Here is a 15,801-nt window from a genome sequence, read left to right as displayed (position 1 = left end):
AATCCTGTCCCTCAGTACCCTTTCCATTACTTTGCCTACCACCGAAGTAAGACTAACTGGCCTGTAATTCCCAGGGTTAGCCCTATTCCCTTTTTTGAACAGGGGCACGACATTCACCACTCTCCAATCCCCTGGTACCAGGATTGACAGTGAGGACGAAAAGATCATTGCCAACGGCTCTGCAATTTCATCTCTTGCTTCCCATAGAATCCTTGGATATATCCCGTCAGGCCCGGGGGACTTGTCTATCCTCCAGTTTTTCAAAATGCTCAACACATCTTCCTTCCTTACAAGTATCTTCTCGAGCTTACCAGTCTGTTTCACACTGTCCTCTCCAACAATATGGCCCCTTTCATTCGTAAATGCTGAAGAAAAGTACGCGTTCAAGACCTCTCCTATCTCTTCAGACTCAATACACAATCTCCCGCTACTGTCCTTGATTGGACCTACCCTCACTCCAGTCATTCTCATATTTCTCACATATGTGTAAAAGGCCTTGGGGTTTTCCTTGATCCTACCCGCCAAAGATTTTTCATGCCCTCTCTTAGCTCTCCTAATCCCTTTCTTCAGTTCCCTCCTGGTTATCTTGTATTCCTCCAGCACCCTGTCTGAACCTTGTTTCCTCAGCCTTACACAAGTCTCCTTCTGCCTCTTAACAAGACATTCAACCTCTCTTGTCAACCATGGATCGATCCCTCACTCGAACATCTCTTCCCTGCCTGACAGGGTCATACATATTAAGGACACGCAGTATCTTTTCCTTGAACAAGTTCCATATTTCAATTGTGTCCTTCCCTCACAACCTATGTTCCTAACTTATGCACTTCAGTTCTTGTCTGACAGCACCTATTTACCCTTCCCCCAATTGTAAACCTTGCCCTGTTGCACGCACCTATCTCTCTCCATTACTAAAGTGAAAGTTACAGAAAGTTCATTACCAAGTACCAAATCCAGTATGGCCTCCCGTGTTAGAAAAGCTTCCTGGACACACTGCACAAACACCACCCCATCCAAACTATTTGATCTAAAGAGTTTCCACTCACGATTTGGGAAGTTGAAGTCACCCATGACTACTATTCTGTGACTTCTGCACCTTTCCAAAATCTGTTTCCCAATCTGTTTCTCCACATCTCTGCTGCTATTGGGGGGCCTATAGAAAACTCCCAACAAGGTGACTGCTCCTTTCCTATTTCTGACTTCAACCCATGTTACCCCAGTAGGCAGATCCTCCTCGATCTGCCTTTCTGCAGCTGTTATACCAGCTCTAATGAACAATGCCCCCCCCCCCCCCCCCCCCGGCCCAACCTCTCGTACCACCCTCCCTAATCTTATTGAAACATCTATAACCAGGAACCTCCAACAACCATTTCTGCCCCTCTTCTATCCAAATTTCCGTGATGGCCACCACATCGTAGTCCCAAGTACCGATCCATGCTTTAAGTTCACCCACCTTATTCCTGATGCTTCTTGCATTGAAGTATACACACCTCAGCCCATCTCCGTGCCTGCAAGTACTCTCCTTTGCCAGTGTTACCTTCCCCACCACCTTACTGCATGCTTTGACGTCCTGAACATCGGCTACCTTAGTTGCTGGACTACAAATCCGGTTCCCATTCCCCTGCCAAATTAATTTAAACCCTCCCGAAGAGTACTATAAAGCCTCCCTCCCAGGATATTGGTGGCCTTCTGGTTCAGATGCAACCCGTCCTGCTTGTACAGGTCCCACCTTCCCCAGAATGCGCTCCAATTATCCAAATACGTGAAGCCCTCCCTCCTACACCATTCCTGCAGCCACGTGTTCAACTGCACTTTCTCCCTATTCCTAGCCTCGCTATCACGTGGTACCGGCAACAAACCAGAGATGACAAATCTGTCTGTCCTGGCTTTTAACTTCTAGCCTGACTCTCTCAACTTGTTTATTACATCCACACCCCTTTTCCTACCTACGTCGTTGGTACCCAATGTGCACCACGACTTCTGGCTGCTCCCCCCTCCCCCTTAAGGATCCTGAAGAGACGATCCGAGAAATCATGGACCCTGGCACCCGGGAGGCAGCAAACCATCCGAGAGTCTTCCCCGTGCCCACAGAACCACCTGTCTGTACCTCTAACTATTGAGTCCCCTATAACTAGTGCTCTCCTAATCTTCCCCCTTCCCTTCTGAGCCCCAGAGCCGGACCTCGTGCCAGAGACCCGGTCACTGCAGCCTACCCCTGCTAGGTAATCCCCCCCCCCCCAACAGTATCCAAACGGTATACATATGGTTGAGAGGAACGACCACAGGGGATCACTGCACTGACTGCTTCCTCCTCGTCCCACCTCTAACTGTTACCCAGCTACCTTTGTTCTCTGCTGTAACTATGTCCCTGTAGCTTCTATCTATCACCCCCTCAGCTTCCCGAATGATCCTCCGTTCAGCCAGCTCCAGGTCCCTAACACGGTCTGTGAGGAGCTGGAGATGGCTGCACTTCCCGCAGGTGAAGTCAGCAAGGACCACTGCCCTAGCTGCCATCACCTCTACTTAGTCTCTTAGTAAAGAAGAAAGAAAAAAAAACTTTTTGCATATCCCCTATTACTGAGCCTTTACCTGCATGGGTCCTATGCTGTGGAATTTCCTCCTCAAACCTCACCATCTCTCTCTCTCTCTCCTTTAAAACCAGATTTTGGTCACATACCCCAGTAACTCTTTTTTGTGGCTTTGTGTTTTATTTTTTTGAATAATCTCAACTGTGAAGTGCCATTGGGTGTTTGGCTATGTTAAAGATGTTGTATAAATGTAAGTTTCAGTTTCAGCAAGGGTTCACTCCAGTTTCTAACAGCCCTCTGCAAAACTGCTGGAATATTGCCAAACAACTGAGATGATTAGAGAGAGAGTGGTGAAATCTGTCAACGAGTATCACAATGTCTATAAAGCCAAGTGCTGAAAGAGATTGCATCTTGCAAGCGTCATTGAATTTGTGTGCACGGACAATGGCGATGAGACCAGATTAAACGTTGTATTTATGTAGCACCTTTTATATAGCACCTTCCGTGACCTTGATGTCCCAAAATGCTTCCCAGCTAATGAAACGCAGTCACTAGCTGCTGTTTCCGGTATTGCAAATTGCTCTGTGCAATGAGATATGATCTGAATCTGCTTTTAGATGCTTTTGAGGGATAAATATTGGCATGGTCTCCCCTACTCTTAATCATAATAGCAAGTTATTAAGGGGACAGGTGAGGTAGGAGGAGCAAAGTTGTTTCTGATGTGTTGGGTACTCTGCTACACAGACGAACCAATGCGGTTGCGAATGGTACAACTCCGTTTTATTACTAACATTTATTTACAGTGGTAAACTGGTTACTGAGGTTTGATCATAATCCTAGAATCTGTGGACCTATTCCTAATACTATATTGGAGTGGCACTCAGCACATGGTGGATGTCTGAGTGGCTTGCTGTGAGCTCTGTGCCCTGACCTGTCTCCTGCTGGAATGCCCGGGAAGTGTTGTGTTCCCTGTTTTGTAGTGTGTATACTCTTGCCTGTGATTGGCTGTGGTGTTGTGTGTGTTGATTGGTCCGTTGATCTGTCCATCAGTATGTATGTATGTATGTACCATGATATTTACCTAAATATCATGACAGTTTCCACTAGTTGGAGTGTCTAGGATTTAGGGGGCATAGGAAGCCAGACTTTTTAGGAGTGAAATTAGGAGACTTTTCTAAGGAAATGACAATTGATGTAAGACCAATTATTAATTTTGAAGCTGAGATTGATGAGATTTTTGTTAACCGAGGGTTAAGGGTTATGGGGCAACTGTGAGTATGTGAAGTTAAATCACTGATCAATCATGATCTCATTGAATGGCAGAACATACTTGAAGGGCTGCCTCCTCGCGGGATATTTTACAGGCATGCATGGTCTTGGTTTGATGTGTTTTTTGAAAGACTGTCCCCCGGCAGTGCTACGTTCCCTCAGTGCTGCACTGGAGTGTCAGCATGGATTTTGTTCCGAACTCTCTGGAATGGAATCTTTTGTGAAGCAACCAGATGAATAAGTCCTGTTCCCCACTTCAGGCACCACTGGAACTCATGATGTTGCATCTGACTATGCTTTCCTGGCAATTCCTAGATGTGTTTTGTTAATAGGAATTCCAGCAATAGTTCTGCTTGCTGGAGTTTATCTTTCTGCTCTCCAGCCTATACCCATTCAGAGTCAAGTATATGCTATAAGACTGAAATAATATGTAGGCAAGGTCAGGAAGCAATGAAAGATGCCCTGACCTGAAGGACAGTAGAGAATCTCCTAGATATTGGTATTCATTGGTCAATTAGAAATTGATTTCTCAATTTCGCAGTGCGATTTGCAGCCCAGATTGAGAGTGTTAGTCTAGAAGAGTCAGAACCACTAGGCTACATTATTATTCGACAAAATGTATAGATTCTTCACCAAATGTGTAGTTTCTTCACACAGGCTATGTAGTGAAGAAATGCACCAAATTTTGATCTTAATTGTGCTTTGTAATTAATTCAACACATGGATGAATCCTTTAAAATTGTTGGATACTTGAATTAATTAGTTGATTAGATAACTTAGAAAATAACTAAACTTAAAGCATTTGAAAGGTGTTGTGCAACCAAACATTAAATATTGATCCGAGAGCAAAATACTCTATTACCTTTAACATTTGCCGGTCTCCAACTTATATAATCCATTTGTTGTATTAGCAGTGCAGTTTCTGTGTGTTTAACTTATTAACTATACAACTGTCAAAGCTTTTCTTTTGTTTTATAAATTTATAATACCCAATTATTTATTTTCCAATTAATGGGCAATTTAGCTTAGCCAATCCACCTAGCCTGCACATCTTTGGTTTATGGGAGTGAGACCCATGCCGATACAGCGAGTATGTGCAAACTCGGACCTCGGTGCCGTGAGGCAGCAGTGCTAACCATTGCACCACCGTGCTGCCATGCAACTTTCAAAGCTTTAGTGTCTGTTTAGACTTCATACTGTATATCTATTTCCAAGTAAGTTGATGGTTTCAGTATTCCCATAGCGTTTTTGCAGCCTGGGAGTATGCAGTATGTGAAGGGTGACAATGCCATCCTTACAATCCCTCCAATTCTGGCGTCTTGCACAACCCTGATTTTAATTAATCAATCTTGGTGACGGTATTTTGTTGCCAAGCTCAAAGATACTGTCCTGAAATGATTGCCCTCCTCCTTCAAGAAGCGCCTAAAATCTATCTCTATCTTCTCTTAATATCTGCCTATGTAGCTCAATATCAAATATGTTTTGGACTATGCTTCTGTGAAGATCATTGCGATGTTTGCTACATTAAAGACACAAAACAAATGCAAGTTGCTGTGGTGCATTCTGGAAGGCAGAGCAATGTGATGTGATCCCATGAACGAATGTGGGGTGGGGTGGGGGGGGGGGGTGGGAGGGGAGGGGGGTAAGAGTTTGAACAGTTTTTTTTAAATTTGGGTGTTTTTCTATGTTAGGAACAATAGAACATGGGAATTAGGAGCAGAAGTAGGCAATTCAGCCCATTGAACCTGCTCCAACATTCAATCAGATCATGGCTGATCTCTTCCTGGTCTCAAAGCCACCGCCCTACCTGTTGCCCATATCCCTTCAACCTGTTTTTAAAATCAGAAATATATTTATCCCTTTCTTGAAACCATTTGAATACTCCGATTCCACTGCACTATGGGGCAGCAAGTTCCACTAAATCACCACTCCTCATCTCCGTTCTAAATCTACTACCACTCAACCTATATCTGTGACCTCTTGATCAAGATTGCCCCATGAGGGGGAACGTTTGGTCTACGTTTAGTTTATTAAACCCTTTTAAAATTTTATTTACCTCAATCCGATCCCTTCTCCTCATTCTAAATGAACGAATACAAGCCCAAACTGCTAACCTATCCTCAAACATCAACCCTTTCATCCTCGGAATCAATCTGGTGCATCTCCTCTGAACTGCCTCCAATGCAACCACATCCTTCCTCAAATAAGGAGACCAAAACTGGATGCAATACTCCAGATGTTGTCTCACCAATACCCTATACAATTGCAACAATACTTCTCTACTTTTACACGCCAGTCTTTTTGCAATAAACGCTAACATTCCATTTTAATTATATGCTCTACCGGAATACCGACTTTCTGCAACTCGAACAAAGACACCCTCTGCCCAGATGCATTTTGGATCTGCTTTCCATTTAGATAATTTGACTTTCTATTTTTTTCAGCCAAAATTCATAACCTCACACTTGTACGAATTTTGGCCCAATCTCCTAGCCTATCTGTCTGTAAAATCTTTATCTCCTCTTCACTGCCTGGTTTAGTATTATCCACAAATTTTGCTATGTTACACTCTGTCCCTGCTTGCAGATCATTTCTATAGATTGTAAACAATTGAGGTCTGAGGACTGACCCCTGCGGCACCCCGCTAGTTACAATTCACCAGCCAGAGTAGGACCCATTTATGCCAAATCTGCTTTCTGTCAGCCAGCCAACCCTCAATCCAATCTCGTACCCTACTCCCAATCCCTTGCAATCTCACCTTCTGGACAGTCTTTTCTGCGGCACCTTGTCAAATGCCTTCTGGAAGTCTAGATATACCACATCCACAGGTTCCCCGTTATCTACCTTGCTGGTTACGTCCTCAAAGAACTCGAGCAAGTTTGTCAAGCATGACTTACCCCTCATAAAACCATGCTGACAAGGTGGATTGAGCTTTGTCTTTCCAACTCTTCAGTCATCTCCCCCTGAATGATTGATTCCAGCAATTTTCCCACCACAAGAGGTTAAGCTAACCGGTTTATAGTTTCCTACTTTTTGCCTCCCTCCTTTTTTGAATAGGAGTGTCACATTAGCGTGTTTAGAAAACCCACTGGGACTCTTCCAGAATCCAGGAATTCTGAAATATTGTAACCAATGCATCAACTATCTCTGCTGCCATTTCTCTTAATACCCTAGGGTGCAGGCCATCCGGTCCTGGAGACTTTTCTGCATTTAATCTCAATAGTTTATTCAACATCGTCTCCTTACTGATGGTTAGTGCTCCAAGTTCCTCTGCATTAACTGCAGTTTTCGGAAATTTTTTATTTTCTTCGACCATGAACACGGTGGCAAAATATTGGTTCAGTACCTCCGCCACCTCTGTGTTCCCCATTATTACCTCACCAGTATCGTCCTCTTAAGGACCAACATTTGCTTAAGCCATTCCTTTCCACTTTATATACTTAGAAGCTTTTGGTATCAATATTTATGTGTTCTGCTAGTTTCCTTTCATAGTTCATCTTGGCTCTTTTGATTTTATTTTTAGTAGCCTTTTGCTGAACCTTAAAGTTCTCCCAATCCTCCAGTTTACTACTAGCTTTTGCAGTATGGCCTGCCCTAGTTTTAGTTTTTCTTGACTTCCTTGTTTAGCTATGGATCGTTTTCTCCCTTTTACAATTCCTCTTCCTCTCAGGAAGTAATTGAGGGGTATTTAATATCTCCCTGAACATATGCCATTGTTCCTCAATTGTCCTACCCTCAATTATTTGTGCGCAGTCTACTGGGGCCAACTCTTTCCTCAGGCCAGGATAATTACCGTTGTCCATCACTAAAGCTTTAGTATGGCAGTTTGGCACACTGTCTTCTCTTGCTCAATATGAATTTGAAATTCTAGCATGCTGTGGTCACTCCCTCCAAGAAGATCCTTAATGACAAGACTATTTATCAACCCTTCTTCATTACCTAATACTCAATCTATAATAGCCTGCCCTCTGGTTGACTCCATAACATATTACTCTAAGAATCAATCCCTCGTACACTCTATGAAATCTCCCTCGAGGCTACCCTGCCAATTTGATTAATCCAATCAATATGCATGTTAAATCAGCCATGATTACCGTTTTGCCCTTCTCGCAAGCTGTCATTATTTCTTGGTTTATACTATTCTCGACTTTGGAAGTATTGGTCGGGGACTTGTAAATTACTCCTCCGAGGAGTTTTTTCCCATGTTTTTTATTTCCACCCAGATCGTATCAACATTTTGACCCTTAGTACCAATATCATTTCTTCAACCAACAAAGCGACTTCACTTCCTGTTCCATCCTGTCAATACTTTCAGAATACTGAGTACCATTGGACACTCAACTTCCAGTCCCGGTCTTCCAATCATGTTTCGGTGATCCCCATCCATTTGTCTCTATTTGTGCCATCAGCTCATTGACCTGGTGTGTATTTGGGTACAAGGTTTTTAAATATGTCCTCCTGATGTGTCTTTCCCCTGCAGGATTTTCTTGTGCACTAGGGTGGCACGGTGCTCCAGGGACCCAGGTTCAATTCCAACCTCGGGTGACTCGGTGAGAAAGTGCAAACTCCAGTGTCTGCATGGGTTTCCTCCGAGTGCTCCGGTTTCCTCCCACAGTCCAAAGATGTGCAGGTTAGATGGATTGGCCATGCTAAATTGCCCATTAGTGTCCAAAAGGTTAGGTGGTGTTACTGGGTTACAGGGATAGGGTAGCATCATGGGCTTAAGTAGGGTGCTCTTTCCAAGGGCCGGTGCAGAGTTGATGGCTCGAATGGCCTCCTTCTGCACAGAAATTCTATGATTCTTCTATGACAATGCTTTTGACACATTCTGAACTCCTTTATTAATCTCTGATAACACTCAGCCTCATCACTCCCACAGTCACCTTACATTTAGATTTTTTACATTTCCTATCCCCTCCGTAGTTGTTAGACTGACCCAGCTGTTCATCGTATTAACCCTCTACCTTCTCACATGCTGACCTGCTTTGGTTCCCATTAACCATTATACTTCTTGTAGATTTACCCTTCCCTTTCTCTTCTCATTCTTTTTCCCTGCCTCCCCCTGCCATTTGCTAGTTTAAAGTCCTTGTGACCACCCTATTTATCCTTTCTGCTAGAACACTGATCCCAGATCGATTCAGGTGGAGACCTTCCCAATGGTACAGATCCCTCCTGTCCCAAAACTGATGCCAGTGCCCCATATAATGGAACCCCTCTTTCCTGCATCGCTCCTTTAGCCACATGTTCACTTCCCTAATTTTTGCATCCCTATGCCAATTTGCACATGGCTCAGATAGTAATCCAGAGATTAAAACCCTTGAGGACCTGTTCTTTAATTTTGTTCCTAGTTCCTGATCCCCAAACAGAACCTCTTTCCTTGCCTATGTTGTTTGTTCCAACACGGACCACAACAACTGGATCCTCCCCCTCCCGCTCCAATATCCTTTTCTGCCGATTAGTGATGTCCCTTACCCTGGCACCGGGTCGGCAACATACCATGTGGGACTCTCGGTCCAGCTTGCAAAGGATGCTATCTGCCCCCCCCAATTATAGAATTCCCTACCACTTGTCTTTTTGCTCCCCCTGCTTGAATGGCCTCCTGTACCATGGTGCAGTGCTCAACTAGCTCATTCTCCCTATAGTCCTTTTCCTCATTCAAACAGGGAGCAAGTACTTTGTACCTGTTGGACCAGGGTCAAGAGCTCAAGCTCCTCAATTTCTGAATTCAGGATCCCTCACTCGCAATCATACCCTGAATCCCTGATCACTGGCCGAATTTGAGGTGTTCAATCTACGGGGTGTGACCGCCTTCTGAAACAAAGCATCCAGATCAGATAACGAAGGAATGTTTCAAGTTGTCACTCTCCAAAATGCAAACTCCACACAAATGTACATCTGATTTTGAATCCCCCACCCATTTTCACATTCGCCCCATGTTGATGTCACCCACACAACCCAAAAGGTGTGCAGGGTGGTGGATTGGCCACGCTAAATTGCCCCTTAATTGGGGGGGAAAAAAAATTGGGTACTCTACATTTATTATTTTTTAAAAACCTTTTCCCCCACCCAGATGTGCCGCAGAGTCTGTAGCTCGGACTCCAGCTCATCAATTCTGAGCCGAAATTCCTCGAGCAACAAACACTTGCTGCAGAGGTGGTCACTGCATCTCGCAATGGGATCTGCCAGCTCCCACATCATGGACGGGATTCTCCCATTCGACGGCAGAGTGTCCACGCCGTCGGAAACGCCGTTGCGTTTCACGACGGCATGAATGGGCCACTGGGAGTACCGATTCTGGCCCCTACAGGGGGCCAGTACGGCGCTGGAGCGGTTCATGCCGCTGCAGCCTGCCATCCCGACGCGAACTGTGCGCCGCGGGATCCGCGCATGAGCAGTGGCACCGGCGTCAACGAGGACATGCGCAGTGGCGCTGGCGCCAACACGTGCATGCGCAGTGGCCTCCCTCAACGCGTCGGCCCCGACGCAACATGGCGCGGGAGTTCAGGGACCGGCGCGTAAGAAAATAGGCCTGGGGGGGCGAGAGGCTGACCCGCCGATCAGTGGGCAATGATCGCGGGCCAGGCCCCATCGGAGGCCCCCCCCCCTCCCGCCACAGGCTGCCCCCCGACCCCGCGCACAGAGTTCCCGCTGGCTGCGACCAGGTGTGGACGCGCTGGCGGGTCTCTGCCTTTGTGGAGCAGCCGCTCGGCCCATCCGGCGCTGCGCCAAACGCAGTGCCATGAGGCAGCAATGCCGGCGTCGGGGCGACGTGGCCCGGTTGTGGGGATTCTCCGGCCCGGCGTCGGGCTGGGAGAATCCCGCCCCATGTGTTACAACACATTTCCTATCCAGCCACCTCTACTTAATTAATAAATTAGTGTTGCGGTGTTATTTTTTTCAGATTTAGCACAGATTCCCTACCAGTCAATCAGGTCACCGGTTTCCTATGACGTCAGTTTTTCTGCTTTTTTCCAGCTTCAGTGGAATGCCCGACAGGTGTAGGTGGCAGGTGTAGGTGGCAGTCCGATCACAAATGAAATGATTATGCCTTGCAATAAGCTAGGATTGTGTAGGCAGTGAACAGTTAAGCACTCCCTACATCGGCAGTACGATGTCAGCAATTGTTTATTTGCCCTGCTCTTGCTGTCTGTGACTGACTGACTATAAACCATCAACACCCATTATTCAAAATCAGATCTGCATTTTGTGCGGAGTTTGCATTTTGGAGAGCGACAACTTGAAATATTCCTTCGTTATCTGATCTGAGAACCTGTTCCTGTCATTTCTACTTCCAGTTGATTGCATTTTAAGTACAAAAACACCCTTGCTTAAACCAAATGAAATTTTGTAACTGATAAATCCATTTTGCGGTAATGCTGGGCTGACATTACTTGTTACAGCATTAGAACTATGACTTCTCTAAGCAAATCGTTCGTCATACAATGATACTGCACAGAGGAGATAGTTTGACGCATCTGGCTTCTAATTGGTCCCACGCCCTTGCTCTTGTTTGTCAAACTTAAACGTTCAGTGCACCTTATGGCTTGCAGAGGAGTTTGGAGAACAAATTCTACTGCAAGGGGAGGCCTTTTCACTGATAACCATCACCTTTGCCCTCACCACCCCATCCATATTCGATTAGACTAGCATATGAACAACAGAAAAAAAAACCCTCCCACTTCATCCAACCTGTCCCATACATTTTGCCGCAGAGCGGAGAATCGGCGCCATTGGAGCCAGCCTGGTTGTCGCGGGCCGCTCTACACAGTCAGCCTGCCGATCCTCTGGCCCAGATGGGCCGAGCGGCCGTAAGAAAAGAGCCGAGTCCCGCCGGCGCCGTTCTAACCTGCTCTGGGCCAGCGGGACTTCGGCATGTAAGGGTCGGGTGGCGGCCTTTGTGGGGGGAGGGGGGTCCGACCCCCGGGGAGGCCTCCGATGTGGCCTGGCCCACGATCGGGGCCCACTGATCGGCGGGCTGGCCTCTGTGGCTGGGGGCCTCCTTTCCTACACGCCGGCCCCTGTTGTCCTGCGCCATGTTGCGTCGGGGCCGGTGCGTTGAAGGAGGCCACTGCTCATGTCCTCGTTGGCACCGGCGCAACTGCGCATGCGCGGATCCCGCGGCGCACAGTTCGCGCCAGGATCTGCAGCTGGAGCAGCGCAAACCGCTCCAGCGCCGTGCTGGCCCCCTGTAGGGGCCAGAATTAGTCGTGGAAGCGGCCTGTTCACGCCGTCGTAAAACGCAACGGCGCTTATGATGGCGTGGACACTCTGCTGCGGGATTGGAGAATCCCGCACCTTGTGTGTACCATCTCCAAGATGCACTGCAGGAACTCACCAAGGTTCCTTACGCAGCACCTTCCAAACCCACTGCCATCTAGAAGAACGAGGGGAACCGACACATGGGAACACCTGGAACTTCTCCAAATCATCCACCATCCTGACTTGGATATATATGTGGCAGTTCCTTTGTTATCAAAGAAACCCTACAGTGCAGTCAGAGGCCATTTGCCCCATCGAGTCTACACTGTCCCTCTGAAAGAGAACCCTACCCAGGCCCCAACCCTAGCCCTATAACCCAACCTAGCCCACAAATCCCTGGACGTGAAGGGGAAATTTCTGAGTCTTTTTGGTATCCAGTTGGCGTGGTAAGGCAGTAGGATGAATGTGTTGGCCGACTAATGTCTGGAACATGGGGGGAAAAGTCATGTGATAAAGCCTTCAGGAATACATTTCCTCACAGTTGGCAACTCTACCTCTTTGACCACGTTTTTGGTCATCTTCCTAATATTTCCAAGTGTGGCTTGTCAAATTTTGTTAACTCCTGTGAAATACCTTGCGATAGTTTACTAATGTACAGGTACTATAAATACAGTCTTAATAACTTTAGCTCTACTTTGTTTTTTTGTTACAGAGACAATCCTAATTAAATCCAGTTGCCCATCAATATGGCTTCAGATGCCAGCCACATGCTTGAAGCAGCTCTGGAGCAAATGGATGACATAATTGCGGGTAAGCACTTTGTGGTAGCGTGGCCCCTTTAAGAGGATGGGCTTGACAGACCATGTGACTGGTTCAGGGCCAATTGCGCAGGAGCTCGCGAACCCTGGCCAATAGGAAGTTTGTGAAGACGCTGGGAGTCAGGACCCCGGGCACTGGACCCTGGAGCTGATGTGACCAGACCTGTTATATTGTATTCTGTGCCTGTTACTTACCTGCCTTTGTCTTTCATCAACAAACCCCCTTGTTAACTACTGGAAGCCTCGAGTATATCCCTCGAGCCACCACACTCCTGATTAGAGAGTGATGGTTTGAAAAAGCACTCGTGTTTCTATAGTGCCTTCCACAACCTCAGGACATCAATTACATATTTTTGAAATAACGTTGTAATGTACAAAAGAAAGCAGTCAATTTGCATACAGAGACCGTCCACTAATGTGATAAATGACCGGATAATGTCATTTTAAAAAATAGTAATGTGCAGGAGGAGATAAATACTGCTGACCTGCTGACCACCCCTCCCACCCTTTGGATAGCATAATAGGATCCCTTCCAGATGGAATGGGCCTTTTTAACACCTCATCCATTAGTGTGTCTTCCTCTTTTCCTTTCAGACTCCTCTTAAAATCAACCTCTACGATCATGTTCTGGACACCTGCAAAATATCTCGGCATGCGGCTCAGTTAAAATTTGTTTGATAATGCTCTTCTGGTGTGCCTGAGAGGAGGTTTTACTAGATTAAAGGTGCTATATAAATGCAAGTTGTTTGATGTATCGCTCCACTAGAACAGGGCACCAAAACACTTGGTCAAAGATGTGCATTTTAAGGACCTAATAAAGGAGCTGTAGAGAAGCAGAATCAGTTCAGGAGGGAATTCTAGAGATTCCTACCAGGATGGCTGAAGGCGCTGCTGCCAATGATTAGAGCAAATGGAAGTTGGGGCCTTGGGGTGGTGGCTGTTGGGGCGGGGGGGGGTGGCGCGGGTCTGTAAATAAATTGAATTGAAGGAGTGTAGATTTCTCGGATGCTTGTGAAACTAACCTCCTGAGTGGGTCATGTTTGAATTGGCATATGTTTGCTCTTAAAGCCCATGTATACATTGTGTGTAAAGGTTAGATCATGGGCCTCGAGTGGCTTCAGAAACCATGGCAATAATTGTTCATTGGTGCTGAATGGGTGGAAGGGGGTGTTTGTAAGCATGTGCTGTGACTCCCATTAAAGTTTGTCTTCAAACCAGTGATTCGGTTTCTGTACTTGATGCCTCACTGCATGTTATTTCTGTCCCTGTCTGTGTTTTCAACATATTTTTCTGTAGTGGGCCCTGGTCTTTTAGAAGATGGGACAAAAGGGGTAGGGGTGAGTCCCTGGAGTGTGTCAATATTTGCTGGGGTCTGCTACAGCGAAGAAGAAAAAAATGTTGTCTTGAGGCATTGTACTGATTTACTTTAAAGGAATTTTTCATTGATGGTCTTGGCAGAACACTGTATTCTATAATGCAAAGAAAGTAAATACATTTTTGAAGAAAAAGAGGCTTATGATCTGGTTCCTTGGGCAACCTTCCCCCAACTATTTAGTCCATACAGCGGTAAACAGGGAGAAACTGTTTCCCCAGGCAGCATAATCAGTAACCATTTGGTACGGACTTAAGGTAAAAGGACTAGATGGGCGATGAGTGTATTTTAAAGCTGTGGGGAGTTGTGATCTGCAATGCACAGGCTCGAAAGTGCAGTTGAAGCAGATTCAATCATTACATTGAAAAGGGAGATTGGATAAATACTTGAAGGAAAACATTTGCAGAGAAAGGGTGGGCTAGGGGGTGGGTAGGGGAGGGGGGGGGGGGGGGGGAGGAAATGGGACCAAATGGATAGTTTCCATCATGGTTATGGCATCCTGTGCTGCATTGCTCATTCTATGTTTCTGTGAGCATACAATTGTGTGAACAGCCATATTGTTATAGATGGGGTAGCATGGTGGTGCAGTGGTTAGCACCGGCCCTGAATCACTGTCCGTGTGGAGTTTGCACATTCTCCCTGTGTCTGCATGGGTCTCACCCCCACAACCCAAAGATGTGCAGGGTAGGTGGATTGAAAATGCTAAATTACCGCTTAATTGGAGAAAAAAAAAATTAATTGGGTACTTTAAATTCATTTATAAGCACATAGACTTTCCCTTTGATCTCCTGTTTCAGAATACAGTACATAATGCTGGGCCCTGTGTTTGGGGTGATTTAAAGTTGTGCCTGCATTACTTTACAGGTGAAGTACAAACATACCAGAACTCTTATGGGCAGTAAAGTAGGCAAAGTCTCCCCAGGCAATGCACAATGATCACAGAACCCAGGCTTAGTTCACTGTCTGTGCGGAGTGTGCACGTTTCCCCCGTGTTTGCGTGGGTTTCCTCCGGGTGCTCCGGTTTCCTCCCACAGTCCAAAGATGTGCAGGTTAGGTGGATTGGCCATGCTAAATTGCCCTTAGTGTTCAAAATTGCCCTTAGTGTTGGATGGGGTTACTGGGTTATGGGGATAGGGTGGAGATGTGGGCTTGGGTAGGATGCTCTTTCAAAGAGCCGGTGCAGACTCGATGGGCCGAATGGCCTCCTGCACTGTAAATTCTATAAGAAGCAAAGCAATTTAACACCTACCCCTCTGCAACACCTTTCCTCTCTCCCCAAACCAGTTGGCTCTGCAGAAGTTGAGTAATGGCAAGTCTGTGATTCATTCTAATTAATGGAGGAAGCACATCACAGGAACAGGCCATTCAGCCCAGTCGGTCTATAGTGGTGTTTATGTTCCACACCAGTCTCCTCTCACCCTCTTCATCTCACTGTATCGTTAGAACCTGCTCTATTCCTGCCTCCCCTCCTGCATTTCTATAGCTTCACCTTAAATGTACTGATATAATTCACATCAACTGTTCCACATTCTCATTTTTTCTGCAAAGAAATTTCCCATGAATTCCCTATTGGATTTATTCATGATTGCATTGTATTTATAGCCCTAATTTTGGTCTC

General features: G+C 46.1%; 1 protein-coding gene across 9 annotated transcripts in view; it reads left to right on the top strand.

The window, feature by feature from the left end:
• Positions 1-15,801, top strand: part of ppfibp2b (PPFIA binding protein 2b) — a 347,825-nt gene that overhangs the window by 121,372 nt on the left and 210,652 nt on the right. For all 9 annotated transcript variants that reach the window (XM_072466213.1, XM_072466212.1, XM_072466210.1 and 6 more), the window contains exon 2: positions 12,706-12,803. In XM_072466213.1, coding sequence (XP_072322314.1) covers positions 12,740-12,803 — 64 coding nt within the window. In that variant the 5' untranslated portion in view covers positions 12,706-12,739. The remainder of the gene's footprint in view (positions 1-12,705; positions 12,804-15,801) is intronic.

This window comes from Scyliorhinus torazame, chromosome 10 (genome assembly GCF_047496885.1).
Source record: "Scyliorhinus torazame isolate Kashiwa2021f chromosome 10, sScyTor2.1, whole genome shotgun sequence".
Taxonomy (NCBI): Eukaryota; Metazoa; Chordata; class Chondrichthyes; order Carcharhiniformes; family Scyliorhinidae; genus Scyliorhinus; species Scyliorhinus torazame.
Note: the sequence above shows the minus strand (reverse complement) of the source record. Positions and strands in the feature narration are given on the sequence as shown.